We start from the raw sequence: 13,554 nt of genomic DNA on the forward strand, positions 1-13,554 counted from the left end.
ATTTATGTTAACTGCATTTAATGTCATGTGGCCACTATGGAGAACACAAACACAACCATTTTGAGTATTTGAGGGTTTCACTTTTCCCCTTCCCCAAAAAATCATTCTAAGGTAAAAACTTTGCAAATAATTTCAGTCTTTAATGTTTTGTGTAACCCTTTCTGGGATTTGTTTTTTTCTTAGTGTGCAACATGAATGAACCAATTGGTGTATAAGTGTCTTTGTTCAGGGTAAAGTTGGCTATTACATAAATTTTGATGGCATCTAGGTCTCCATGGGCATAGAAGAATGGCAATCCCTGTGAGTAGTAAGGACAAGACTGCTAAAGGCAAGTAGTTTGGATCCTGGGTAGAATACACTACTCTGCTGAACCATGCAGGCCAAGTCTAAGTGACCTGGATGGAAGGAAAGTCTGGTTATGGGCCTTCACAATTCTCTGCATGTGTTATTCAACAGCTTCTTAAATTCACTGGGAAATGATCATTATAAGCAAAACCATGTAAGTTCTGAAGAATAATGAATCTATGTATGAAATTGGCTAAAAGTCTGTTTATATTCAAAGTAGAAAAAACAATTAGAACATTAAATTATTAATTCACTTTGAGTTTTATTGTGAAAATAATTATTTCTAATTATTAAATAGAGCCCTATGACTTGATTAAATGTATCAGCCCAAGAACACATTGGCTAAGCCTGGAGACTTGCCTGTGAAAAGTAAAACATGGAAAATCAAACATATTCATGAAAATTAATTTCATATTTATTGGTCAATTATTGATCATTAGGAAGAATATATTAAAGAAGATATACTGACTTACAGTACAATGGAAATGTCACTATATAATTAATAAAATTATTGTTCTTTTATGCTAAAATATTCACTAGTGAGAATACTTAAGATCTACTCTCTTAGCAAATTTCAAGTATACATTAATAAGTCACACTGTATATCTTGAGTATATAAAAATTTTTACTTTTAAATTATACCTCAATAAAATGAAAAAATTTCACTCTTGCTTAATCTTTAACTATAAAGATGTGTGGAAATGAGGAATAACTTTGAAAGAAACAAATCATGGGCTAATGTGGAGACTGTTATTCTCAAAACAAAGAGCTTAATAATCTATCAGCTAACACCAGGAGGCTGAATATGTAACTTCTGAAATCCTGAACACAGTAGGCATTAGCTTGAAAATATGGTTTATCATAAGGATAAACAGCTAATTGTAATATTATTCACTGCATAAAGTAGAACTGTTATGTATGTGTATATATATGCATATTATATACATATGTATATATATATATATATATATATATATATACATATGGCAAATACATGATCCTGACTCTCTTTTCTGAAGAACAAACTTCATTTGAAAGCTCTTCAAGTCACATTTATAGAAACAAGAAACAATGGAGAACTAAGCCAATTATGAACCTATCATATTGTCCTTTCAGTTTCTTTGTAAAATAAATAACACCATATAAGAAGTGTTCTGGATCAAAATTATTTTCTCCATTGACATGTAATGTGTAGCTATAGTATTAAAATTTTGTGAGTGGCTATAATTTTACTTGTTATTTATGAGTAATCATAATTGCTATTATTGTGGCATTTTAGGTCTGGTTCTACTTTCCAGTAGATTTGCCAATTTCTGACTTTGGAACAGAACTTTCCTATTTGTGGGCCTAACAAGATTAACAAGCAGGCATAAAAATAATTTGTATTCTAATTAGACTGTAGGAACCAAAGGAATAAAGAAAATATTTTAATGTGGCTAGAAACATCTTTTAATGTTGTAACACAGTGGGTCTTTGAAAACTTTAGCATGTTTTCATGTATTAGAACCATCTGGAGGACTTGTTAATCTATAGATTACTGGGTTCCACCCTCGGAATTTCTGATTCAGTAGGTTTGGGGTGGGGCCCAAGAATTTGTGGTTCTAACAAGTTCCCAGGTGATGATGATAGTGGTAGGTGAGGAATGACACTTTGCAAACTACTGTGTATACTCATATATATACACATTATGTGTGTGGGTACATACACACATATATACTACTAATAAATGGTACTATAATGAAAGTAAAGGTATTTTGTTTAAATAAACAGGTGATTCTCAATAGCTTAGAGTTATGTTTTCTGCCATAAGGTGAAATTTCTGTCCCAATTTTAAGAAAAGGTTAAACTTGGGGTAAATTTTGTGCTTACATTAGAATTTACAAAGTGTGAAAAATTATGCATAATATATTATTTTATAGATCTTACTCACTAAATATGACATGTAATTTATTAGCTTTTCTCTTGAAGAGCTAAAGTCAAAATGGCCTTGCCGAACTTATGTGATGTCTATGTCAGTAGTTTTGGGTGGTCTCCAACACTCAAACTGATTACCTTTTACACATATAAGAAGGGGCATGCTTCCAAAAGGATTTGGGCAATGACAATGTATTACTTTCGTACCAGCATATAATAAAATAACTGAGACTCTCCTTATTCTTCTGGCAAATATAGTACAAAAGCCCTCACAATGATATATGATCCTAATAAATATGAAGTAATTGTATTATGATAAAACATTCATATGCTTAAGAAAATTAATGTAAAATTATTGTGAACCTACTTCCTTCAGGTAACTGTGCTGGGGCTTTATGTATGTAATCTCAAACTGTGAGTATTTGCTAGCAAATTTTTTTTATTAGTGCAAAAAAGATAAATTTATGTTCATTTATTAATCTAACTAAACATGGAAGTAAACAGTAGCACATCATTGCTAATAAGTGATACTTTTTAGTTACATCAAATACAGTTTTCTTGTATGTCAGTATCTTGCCATTATTCCTTATAGCTTAGTGGGCAATTCATATCTAAACACATTTTGTTTACCTTCACAATCTTGATGAGCGTCTTCAGCTGGTAAATATGGAGTTGGAGGTCTAATCTATCAGTCAACCACACACAAATGACTTTCATGGAACTGCTGTACCATTGCTAGAAGGGAGAATTGGGGCACAGGGGAGGAGAACAAAAAAAGAAAACAACCTCTGCAGTATTCATTTAACAGATTCGATAATGAGGGGGTAATAAAACACTCTGAAATGACCACAGATCAGCACTTGAAGTCAATAATGCTATAATTTCCTGTTAACAGAATTGTATGCTTTGCTAGAAAATCTGTTAAGTTGACCTAGGCTGTTCTTTAAATGAATTAACGTTACAGTCTTTCAGCTGTAACATATTCACGGAAACAGTGTTTTTGCACTTTGCAGCCTAGTGGCCTGCTTTGTAATTTGTAAATAACAAAGGATCCTAAATACATGTTATAGGACTGAATGGACAGCCAAGCAGCAGGAAAAAAGAGGTAAATTATTCTCAAAGGAAAATTTTCTATTAGCCTGCATGTTAAATAAAAATCAAAAAGAAGATGTGTTATGCTATAAGTCATGTAGTCAATACCTAAAATTACATTTTAAAGTAGTGATGGCAAAAAAAAAATCTACAACTTAAACAGTAATCCTCAATCACAGCTTTATCAATTAAATATTTACCAAGCTCTTTTAAAACCATCTAAAGTAAAGATTTATTGAGATCTTAGGAAGAAACATTATCAAGATTGAATTTTTGTAAGAATCACAAAATAGGTGTCAGTTGAGCAAATTATGAATGAAAAGGATGTGTTTCATTTTGTATTTTTGGAGGGTCCATAATTTTTCTGTTTATTACAACTCTCTTAAGAGAAAAACTGAAATTCTTCTTTAATGCAATTTTCTGCTCCTATATGTCTGTCAGTCTAGTAAAAGAAAATATTGTTCCTATTTTCAAAAAAAGACAATCTGCCATTACAAATAACATTTTTAAGGGACACAGTGATTCAGAGCTAGGTTTAGATAACACTCTAAGAATAATGCTACTCATTCAGATAAAAGTGAGAAATATCAATGTCCACTCAGCATTTAGAAAATGACAAAAGAGTTTTGAAAGACAGGAGATTTTGTGCCTTGCTTGTATACACAAACATAATGACAGTCCAGATCACATATGTGTGTGCATACGTTCTTAAGAATTTAAACACCGAAAAAAAATTAGAAAAAAAATTTTCTCTACATAATAAAACCATAAATTCAACTTCTAAAATAAATTTTCACTGATCCAAGTCTGAAATTCATCTGGATTTATATTTATTAACATTGATCCAATACAATTTAGTTTAACAAGAAATGGTATTTTAAGTATAAATTAAAAAATGAATTTTACATTTTACCATGCTTATTTCTATTAATTTGTTAGTATAATGAACATATATGCATCAAATGAGATAAGCTAATTTAAATGGATAACTGATATACTAAATAATAGCAATCAAATGGATAAATAAAAGCTTCAAGTTTTAAAAATGTGAGATGGACCATGATTTTTTAAAAATATGTTATACCTGTATCTAATTTTGCTCCTTCCTAATGAGCACTTTCTTAATATTCAGGACATGTAAAAATTTCAGCAGTTCTATAAAACAAGACAGTCATACTCCAAAATCCTTAAAAAAGTAAACTTCCAGTAAATTCAATACTTTAACTGGCACGTTAAATCTCAAAATCTTTTATAGATACTTTAATTTCCGACACTAAATTCTATGCTACTTATTTAAAATAATTTACAGCTTCAACTTCTTGATTTCTATTTTAATACAGGCACTCACTCACAAGTATTGGTGATATTGAATATGAGTACAGTCAATTGAGGCCCTTCTACCACACCACACTCTAGATAATTTGAAAGTGAAAATATTGTCATAATGGATGTGACTCTTAAAAATTACAGTTATTTTGCAAGGGATAGTAAATATTTCTTTCTTGTTGAAGGAGAGAAACTATACATATTTTACGAAGCCTAACATAACATACTAGTTACTCTGTTAGACTGCACAGTTACTGTAACTTGGTAAGTTGTATAAATTTGAGGGAAATGAAAAAACTGTCTTAAAATTACTCTATATGCATCTTTATGTTCTTGAAAATCCTTATATAATTTAAAATTAACTTCATTTTTCCATTATATATAAAATGGTACTTATAATTAAGTGATAATTGAAAAGACATATAATGTAACACAGAAATCATTTATATATAACTTATTTAATACAATGCCAAAATAATAATTTTAGAGAAAAATAATCTTAGAGAAAAAGAATTTGGGAATAAAATGATCTAAAGTTAACTGCAAAAACAGAAAAAGAGAACTATTATTAAGTAAAATGTTTAAGCTATTTATCGTCATCTTACTTTGAAGGACAATAAATTGTTCTATCAGCAAAAGCTTCTAAGAAAAAAATTATTCTATCAAATAAGAAAAAATTATTCTATCAAATAAGAACGTATATTTTGGCTCCTAAGTCAAAGCATTTTCAAGACACATTTCAAATTAAGCAAATGATTAAGGAAAAGCAGCAACTTAGCTCAGAATATTTGCTGCCACTAAGAATAGGCTAACAACAACAAAAATCCCATTATGACTGCTTTCTTGTATACAGTAAAACGCAGACACACACACACACACACACACACACACACACACACACGCACGCACACACCTTAAACAAACAATGAAAGCCACCAGACAGAAACCTCTAGCACTTTCTTATTTCTAGTGCTGGGATTAATACGTCCTCCTTTTGAGTACTGAATATGGTAGGTCCCATTTTCTCACACTGAGAAAAAAGTCAAAGATAGGTTCTCTCCATTCCCCAATCCCCTCCACCAAACCAAACCAAACAAAAAATTGGAAAAGGGTGAATGTGCAGTAAAGTCTCCATGTTAGAAAGTACCTTTTCACTTTGGAAAAGTTAATTTTATAAAACAACTTGGTTGACCATTCACTTTTCTCCATAGGGGATGAAAAGGAAGGGGTGCCGCAGCTTGCACAGAAGGTATGGGAATGGCATTACTGTTTTATTCTTTGCCTTGGTCTACACAGGAATAAAGCAGTAAGTGTATATTTTACAATTTTTTTCTACATCAATCCATGACAGCAGCCTACCACTTTAGCAAAAATATGTTTTTTTCTTCTTTTTGTGGTTCATTCAGCTCCTGTAAGGGCATGCGTCACTCACTGCATTTTCTTGAGATATCTCTTTTAAAGCAAAAATAGAAGAAAGGGAAAGGCTAGGGTTGACTCTGTGAGACCCCTGTATTTATTCACACTTATTGTGCATGACTGTAGACTGGTAAATCATATTAGCAGCCCGTCTCCCCATCAAGCTGCTACTTGCTTTCCAGCCCTGGGAAGGTTCAACAAATCAACAGGAGCACGGAAAACAGAACATCAGTCTAATCTAGTGTTTAAGGTGAAGTTTTCAAACCCAATCTAAGAAGATCTTTAGAGCAAGCAACAAGCTGAAGGGCTCAGAAGGTGGTATTGACAATGAAAGAGTGTTGAAATATTGAGAAGCGCAGCACTTGTGCATTTTTAATAACAAGAGGGTCAACAAGGACACAGCTCCCTCAGTGCCAGGAGTTGCCACTGACTATGGAAATTGCCACACCAGGGCTATAAACGCTTGCAGTTCATCAGCTTTCTTAAACAGTTCATCAGCTTTCTTAAACACCCTGAACCCCCTCAGTGGACCTTTAGTCTTGAATTAACAAACCAAAGCAATGAAAGAGGGTGCAGTCTGAATGGCTGGCATTGATCCCCAACTGTGTCAGCACTGCTACAGGCCCTGAAAAACTCTTTCCATTGTCAATAGAAATTGACAAACCTCATCTCCTAAATAGTGCAGCTGAGCCGGGCGGGATCCACGCAGCTGTAAAGGGCTCTGCTCTTGGGGCCGGGGAGCACTAACAATAGAACAAGCATGAGCTCTTTGTCAGTCCCAGACTCGGCAATTTTCTAACAAGGATTAAAGTTGTTTCTCCGCAGAGCTGGTGAAAAGAGATTTAGCAACATACCGTGCTTTCTTCATGCAAGTTAAAGAGAAGTAGTTAAGGAATTTCATTATTCTGTTGACTAGTGGAAATACAAAACAAATATATTAAATATGCACGACTCTCCTTTTTACCTAATTTATAACATTTTGAGGATGATTCAATTAAATATAACACGTATTGCCTGGAAACAAGCACTTCACCTTTATTTTGGAAGTTTTATTTTTAAAAAGTCCAGCTGCTTGCCACCTGGAATGAGGTCTCAATACATACTAATGCACAATGCCTTTAGACCCTCCAAGGCTGATATTCCTAAATCTGAATCACAAGACCACATAGGGTTTATATATCACGGCTGCTTCAAGCAAATGATTTTTTGTCAGAATGCGGCTTCTGATGATGATGGCAAGGTAAAAATAGCTGCTTCGCTAGGGCACAAATCTGTGATATATTTTCTACTTAAGTGTTTAGCTTTTTATTGATTATGAATTGGTACAACTAGTTGATGTATTTTTATTCTTCTCCAGCTATGCTTGTCTCAATAGGTGACAAAGAAAAGAAAAGAAAAAGAACCAAAGAACCAACACTTTTTAGTGAATTAAGACCTGAAATGGCTAAGTTTCCAGATTATGTATTTCTTCATTTATTTCAAAAGAATCTGTATGTTTGGCAAGAGTTGAGTCATTGTCTTAAAATGAAATAACGTCAAGAAAATCTCACCTTAGGAAATATATACCTTTTAAATATAAAGTTAAATGAAAGAACAAACAATATTTGTTAAATGATGAAGGCTTGGATAAATTTGATAAATATAAGCCACCCTTCAGGATCATTTAGTAAAGAGCAACAAAATATTTAGAAACATTAATGCACTACAATTTCACCAGTATATTAAAAAGTAAATATGAATGCTTCATTATACATTGAGTGTTCATTTTGTCAACAGTACATCTATTTAATGCAACTAAATTTGTGGCTCTGTTTCACTCATTTCCCATGTCTAAACACTAAGATGCAAATGTTATATTAATGGTAAATTTAATATAATAATGTCAAGGTTTTTCTACCCTGTTCAAGGCACCCCACTGAAACTATCATACCCGGGTTCCATAAAACCAGACCCCCAGGCACAAGCATTTTGCAAGTTCTGAGTGTGAATAGTTTCCTGGATTGGAATAGGAGTAAGGGCTATATTTAAGGAAAAGTGAAACCAGCCTATTAGGTTTAAAAATACAGGAAGTGTTTAACCCAACCTATGCCAATCAACATTCCCAGCTCAATCCAGAGGCACTCATGGTGGGGGAAGAGAAGAGACTTGCATCTGGACATGGCAGCCGTGGGCTGGTTGTCAACACACCAGAGAAGAACACAAATGCAGACCCCGTGAGGGTGGGCAGTGCTAGCCCCTTTTTATGCTACTGTTTGCTTGATTGAGTCTGTTACGCACCTTCTCTATGTCTCAGCTTTCTCATCTGTAATATGCGGGGCAGATTATATGAATCTATCTTTAAAATACTAAGATTTGAATGCTCTATAGAAATACTGTGAGTTTAAATTTGACTTAGAGGAAAAGGCATGATGAGCTTGTGATTCTTGTAAAAATGAATGGAAGAGAAAAACCCAGTTGTCATTCTGTTTTTATATGTTGCTTCAATACAGCTTTATTCTTCCAGAATAAAGAAAAATCATCTAGAGTTCCAGAACTTTCTATTGTCTGTTATTTTTTTTTAACTTATTCATCTGGCCTCTTAATGTATAGACATAAAAATGAAACAATAAAGTATACTGAGGAATGAGATTTATAAAGAACTGTGAATTACAGATACTGTTTTTATTAGTATTATTTTTATGAATTCTAATTATAAAGGCATCTGATATTTATTTTATCCTTCATAAGAAGTTCAAGTGATTCAGTTAAAATTTCATTTAGGCCAGTGCCTGTAATCCCAGCACTTTGGGAGGCAGAGGTGGGTGGATCACTTGAGGCCAGGAGTTGGAGACCAGCCTGGCCAACATGGTGAAACCTCATCTCTACTGAAAATACAAAAAATTAGTTGGGTGCTGTGGCGTGTGCCTGTAATCCCAGCTACTTGGGAAGCTGAGGCAGGAGAATCACTTGAACCTGGGAGGTGGAGGTTGCAGTGAGCTGAGATCACGCCACTGCACTCCTGCCTGGTTGATACAACGAGACTCTGTCTCAAAAAACAAAACAAAACAAAACAAAAAAACAAACAAATAATTCATTTAATTCTTATGATAACCTTGATGAAGTGGGTGTAATTATTCCCATTTTGCATATCTGGAAACTGAGTTTACAGAGGCACAAAACTGAGTTTAGATTAAGCAATTTACTTATTCAAGTTTATACAATGAAGTGGTAGGGTAAAGATTTATATCTTATATTTATACTCCAGAGTCTGTGCTCATAACTCCTGTGTTATTTCACTTCTCTTTAGAAGGACATCTGGATTTCTGTTTTGTCAATAACACTTTTGATTCTTAAGAGTAGTTCGGTGCTTCTAGCAGAATAAAACTAGGAAAAGTGTCATTAGCATTTGTGGTCCTTACTGACAGTCACTGCAACATAGGATTATGCACAAATAGAGAAGGTACCTATTAATTATTTCCAAAAAAGCCCATTCAATTTTTTTGCAGGTTGAAGCAATCCACATTTCTAAAGGTTAAATGTATCTGTAAATCCAATAATGTAATATACAATGTAAATAAATTCTTTGAAGAATCACACTCCCTATTGGGATAACCAGTCAAATGGCTATTACATTATATATCTCATATACTCTCTTAAGACTCATTTTAAAGTGCTATATACCATAATGATTAAAAACACTGGAAAATATTTGTTCTACTGTAGCAAAACAATGTAATGTGGAAAGACGATCCTTGGTTCTTCCATAGTAGAACTCTATGTGACTTTCTTCATCATCTTTTTTTTTTTTTTCAATCAGAACAGAGAAGCATGTGATTCATGTTGCTTTTTTCCATGTTGAATAAAGTCATATTCAGGGCAATTTTCATTTTTTAACTCCATCAGGAAGTTTGCAAATTAAGAGTATCATGTCTATTAAGGAATGAAAAGTGTAAAAAGTGCTAACATTGGGAAGGTTGGTATAAAATAGGCACCTAATAAATGCTTGTTGAATGCTGAAAAACTTTCCTATCTTTGGCATTCCATACTTCATCTTTTAAAAAATACATGAATATAATAACAGAGATATTTCCAGATGAATTAGATCCTCTTCAGTTACATAACACAATAAGTTCGAAAACAGGACAAGTTCCATAAATTGGGAGCTGCACAAGCTCTTTCCAGTTCACTACTACTTTCAAAATACCCTTCATTCCAAAATGTCCTGAAAGAGATAAACTACCTCTTTCTTCAAACTACATGAAAAATATTTAAAAAATAATGTTCTTTATTATCAAATAAGCAAGTGCCTCTGCAAGTTTATTCTGTGGCTCCTTTCCCAGTACTAAAAAGACTAGTAATTGGAAAGTGAAAATTTCAGACAATCAGTTGTTCTGCCCTCCCTTTCTTAGTGTCCTTGATGGGATGCATACTGGTTTGCCTAATCTTTTGAGTGAAGTCACCAGTTAATGGTTTGGCTCATTGATAAATCCAGTTATAATGGTGTATGTACTAGTTTGGGGTGCAAACATCACCTTTATGAATGATTCGTTTAGGCAATATGAAATTTTCATCTGGTTGACTTATTTTGAACATAGTATATAAAATTTCGGTAAATATTGCTTTTTAAATCCATAATGTAGGATTTATATAAAAGTATATTGGACTCTTGGAACTGCTATTAAATGGTACAACTTAGTCTTGAGATAAAACTCATGCCTGAGAATGAGCTGTTAGCATGTCTTTCTGCTTCAGTTTCCTTATCAAAATGGGACACATTCCAAAATCTTCTTTTAAGAGTGTCCTAAGGAAGGGAGTAGACAGCTACCTTTCTGTCTCTGAGTCACGGTGCAGTCCCCCAGGAACCTTTTTCAGCAAACTGACCCACCTGCAGCTCTGCCACATGCTAGGCTTCCCTATACCTTCGGTCTCTGGGCATGCCCATTCCTCTGTCTGGACTTTATTCCCAACTACATCTCCCTGTCCAGATTCATGTCAGCTTTTAAGACTCAGCTCAATCATTCATTATCTCTGCTTCTTAGCCAATACTATCTCTTACTAGGTACAATTAGGGGCTCACCTATTTTCTCCTCCTAGAACTCTATACAGGTGTCTATAAAAATATTGCACAATGTAGTTCATGTCTCCCTCAATCAGCTGTGAGTATACACAAGGCTTTAACTGAATCTTACTTGTATTGCTATCTCCAGCCCTTAGCAGAATGTCTGGCACAGAGCATGCATTCAATTTTCATGAAAAGACTGCATGCATTTAAATATTTATAAATATAAATTTATATATATATATATAAAATATCTATAATAGTAGACAGGCAGCTTTTCAATAGACAAAGGACAGATGAATACCAGAGCCAGATTCACTGTTGACTTGAATCACATATTTCCTTAATAGAAAAATAATTAAATACATGTTAAAGCTGTAGAAATCATTGAAAAGTAAACAGTTGCATTTGGCCAAAAAAAATTTAAGACAGGACTCAAATGGGGCTTAAAATGTGACAGTCTAATTTTATTCTAGGTGATGAATGAAATAAAAGAGAAAGTACTATAAATTGATAAACTTTCATATCTATGTACATATATGAGAATACACACACACACACACTTACTCACAAAGCTATGCTAACACTATGAGTTCAGATGTTGATGTACTCAGCCCTCCAGAGGCTGTCCCCCAAGCAGGGAGCTGCCTCTCTAGCATATGCTCAGGTCTATTGGTACCCATTCTGAGGCCATGGGTTGTATTAGGAGACATGGCTGGATGTGCTGCCTGTGCATTTTCACCACTAAGCGACATGTCCTGGGTGCGTTCTACACTTGTTGGCTTCGTGAGCTGTTTTTAAAGAAAGGCAGAAAAATATTGTTGCTGTGGAAATAGTGACTTCTGTCTGTAGGGATATAAGAGCTTGTTTGGGAGCTGATATAAGCCTGGCTTTTGAGCTAAGAACCCAGGAAGAATAGAGAGCAAGAGTGTGCTCTTATTTCACAGTCACGTCATTTGATGCAGGTGCTAGAACTGGATACAAACTTTGTGTTGGCTCTAAACCTTTAGCAAGTTTACAGTCATCCACTTGAAGCAGAGGGAGAAATAAATAAACAATTTAATAGATTAATTATCAGTATCTATTTTGAAACAGTATTGACTTTCAGTTCACCAGAGTACTTCCATTTAAAAAAAAAAATCTGTGGATAGCTATTCTGCAGATAAAAAAGTAAAACATTTTATGTGGAAATAAAAATTTTTCAAAAATACCCATTTGGTAAGCTCCCTTGGGGCAAGGACTTGGTCTATCTTGTTTAATACTGTATTCCCAGCCTCTAGCAAAGTGTGTGGTCTAAAAAGTGTTTGATAAATATAGGTTCAATTAATAAATAATTAATAAGAGGGGTTTCAACTTTCTATTCTCACTAGATTCCTATTGAGTAATCGTGACATAGATAGCCATCTCTACGCGCAAAGCCAAGGCCTGAAGTTTTAATCTCAACATTTCCCACCATTTTTTACACATAGTAATTGAATGAGTTTGTTTTCTAGATCTTCTAATGTAAAATACCATTGAAATGGATATTCTACATGAATAAACATGTACTTTTACTGCCTCAAAAATAAATATTCTACATCATTAAACTTATACATTTATTGCCTATCTTTTTTTGAGATGGAGTCTCGCTCTGTCACCCAGGCTGGAGTGCAGTGATACAATCTTGGCTCACTGCAACCTCCACCTCCTGGGATCAAGTGATTCTCCTGCCTCAGCCTCCCGAGTAGCTGGGATACAGGCATGTGCCACCACACCCGGCTACTTTTTGTATTTTTAATAGAGATGGAGTTTCACCGTGTTGAAAGTTCACATGTTGGCCAGGCTGGTCTCAAACTCCTGACCTCAGATTGTTGCCTATCTTTAAGTTATGTAGCCAGTGAGAGAAAAAGTCAACAAAAACAAATATAGGGAATATATGGAACTATAGAGGTCAGTAGAGCAAAAGTATAGGAAAGTTATATATTAGAATGAATAAATAGAAGGCTTGAAAGAATCTTGTTCAGCCACGTTCAAATACTGCATCCTATCCTTGACTCTAAACCCTAAGCATGACAGAGAACACTTTGAGAAGTTTCAAAGGACAGCCACAAAGATGATTAAAGGGCTAGAAAAAAAGGCCTACAAAGTGCAGTTAAACAAATAGGGATTATTTACCCTGGAGTAGACAAGTATGACAGGTACCTTAATAACAGTCTTCATATTTAGGAGGGATTATTCCTTAGAGGATGCTGGCTACCTGCCTTTTGTTCTCCAATGAGAGAAAAAAGAGAAATGGGTTTAAAAATCAGCATGAAGAATGCAGGTGAGGTACGGGTGAGAACTTTTTTTTCCCCTCCAGTGAAATATTTTGTCCATATTAAGACAGCAAAATTTAGATGGTGTGTTATCTAGGGCTGTGCTAAGATCAAGAAATTCAGGGTTCT

General features: G+C 34.1%; 1 protein-coding gene across 9 annotated transcripts in view; it reads right to left on the reverse strand.

Annotated features, from left to right (window-relative positions):
- The window catches only part of CADPS2 (calcium dependent secretion activator 2), a 568,074-nt gene that overhangs the window by 4,152 nt on the left and 550,368 nt on the right, over window positions 1-13,554 (reverse strand). For all 9 annotated transcript variants that reach the window (XM_019031559.4, XM_019031557.4, XM_055347443.2 and 6 more), the window contains one exon: window positions 2,890-2,994. In XM_019031559.4, the coding sequence (XP_018887104.3) occupies window positions 2,890-2,994 (105 nt within the window). The remainder of the gene's footprint in view (window positions 1-2,889; window positions 2,995-13,554) is intronic.

Source organism: Gorilla gorilla, chromosome 6 (genome assembly GCF_029281585.2).
Source record: "Gorilla gorilla gorilla isolate KB3781 chromosome 6, NHGRI_mGorGor1-v2.1_pri, whole genome shotgun sequence".
NCBI lineage: Eukaryota > Metazoa > Chordata > Mammalia > Primates > Hominidae > Gorilla > Gorilla gorilla.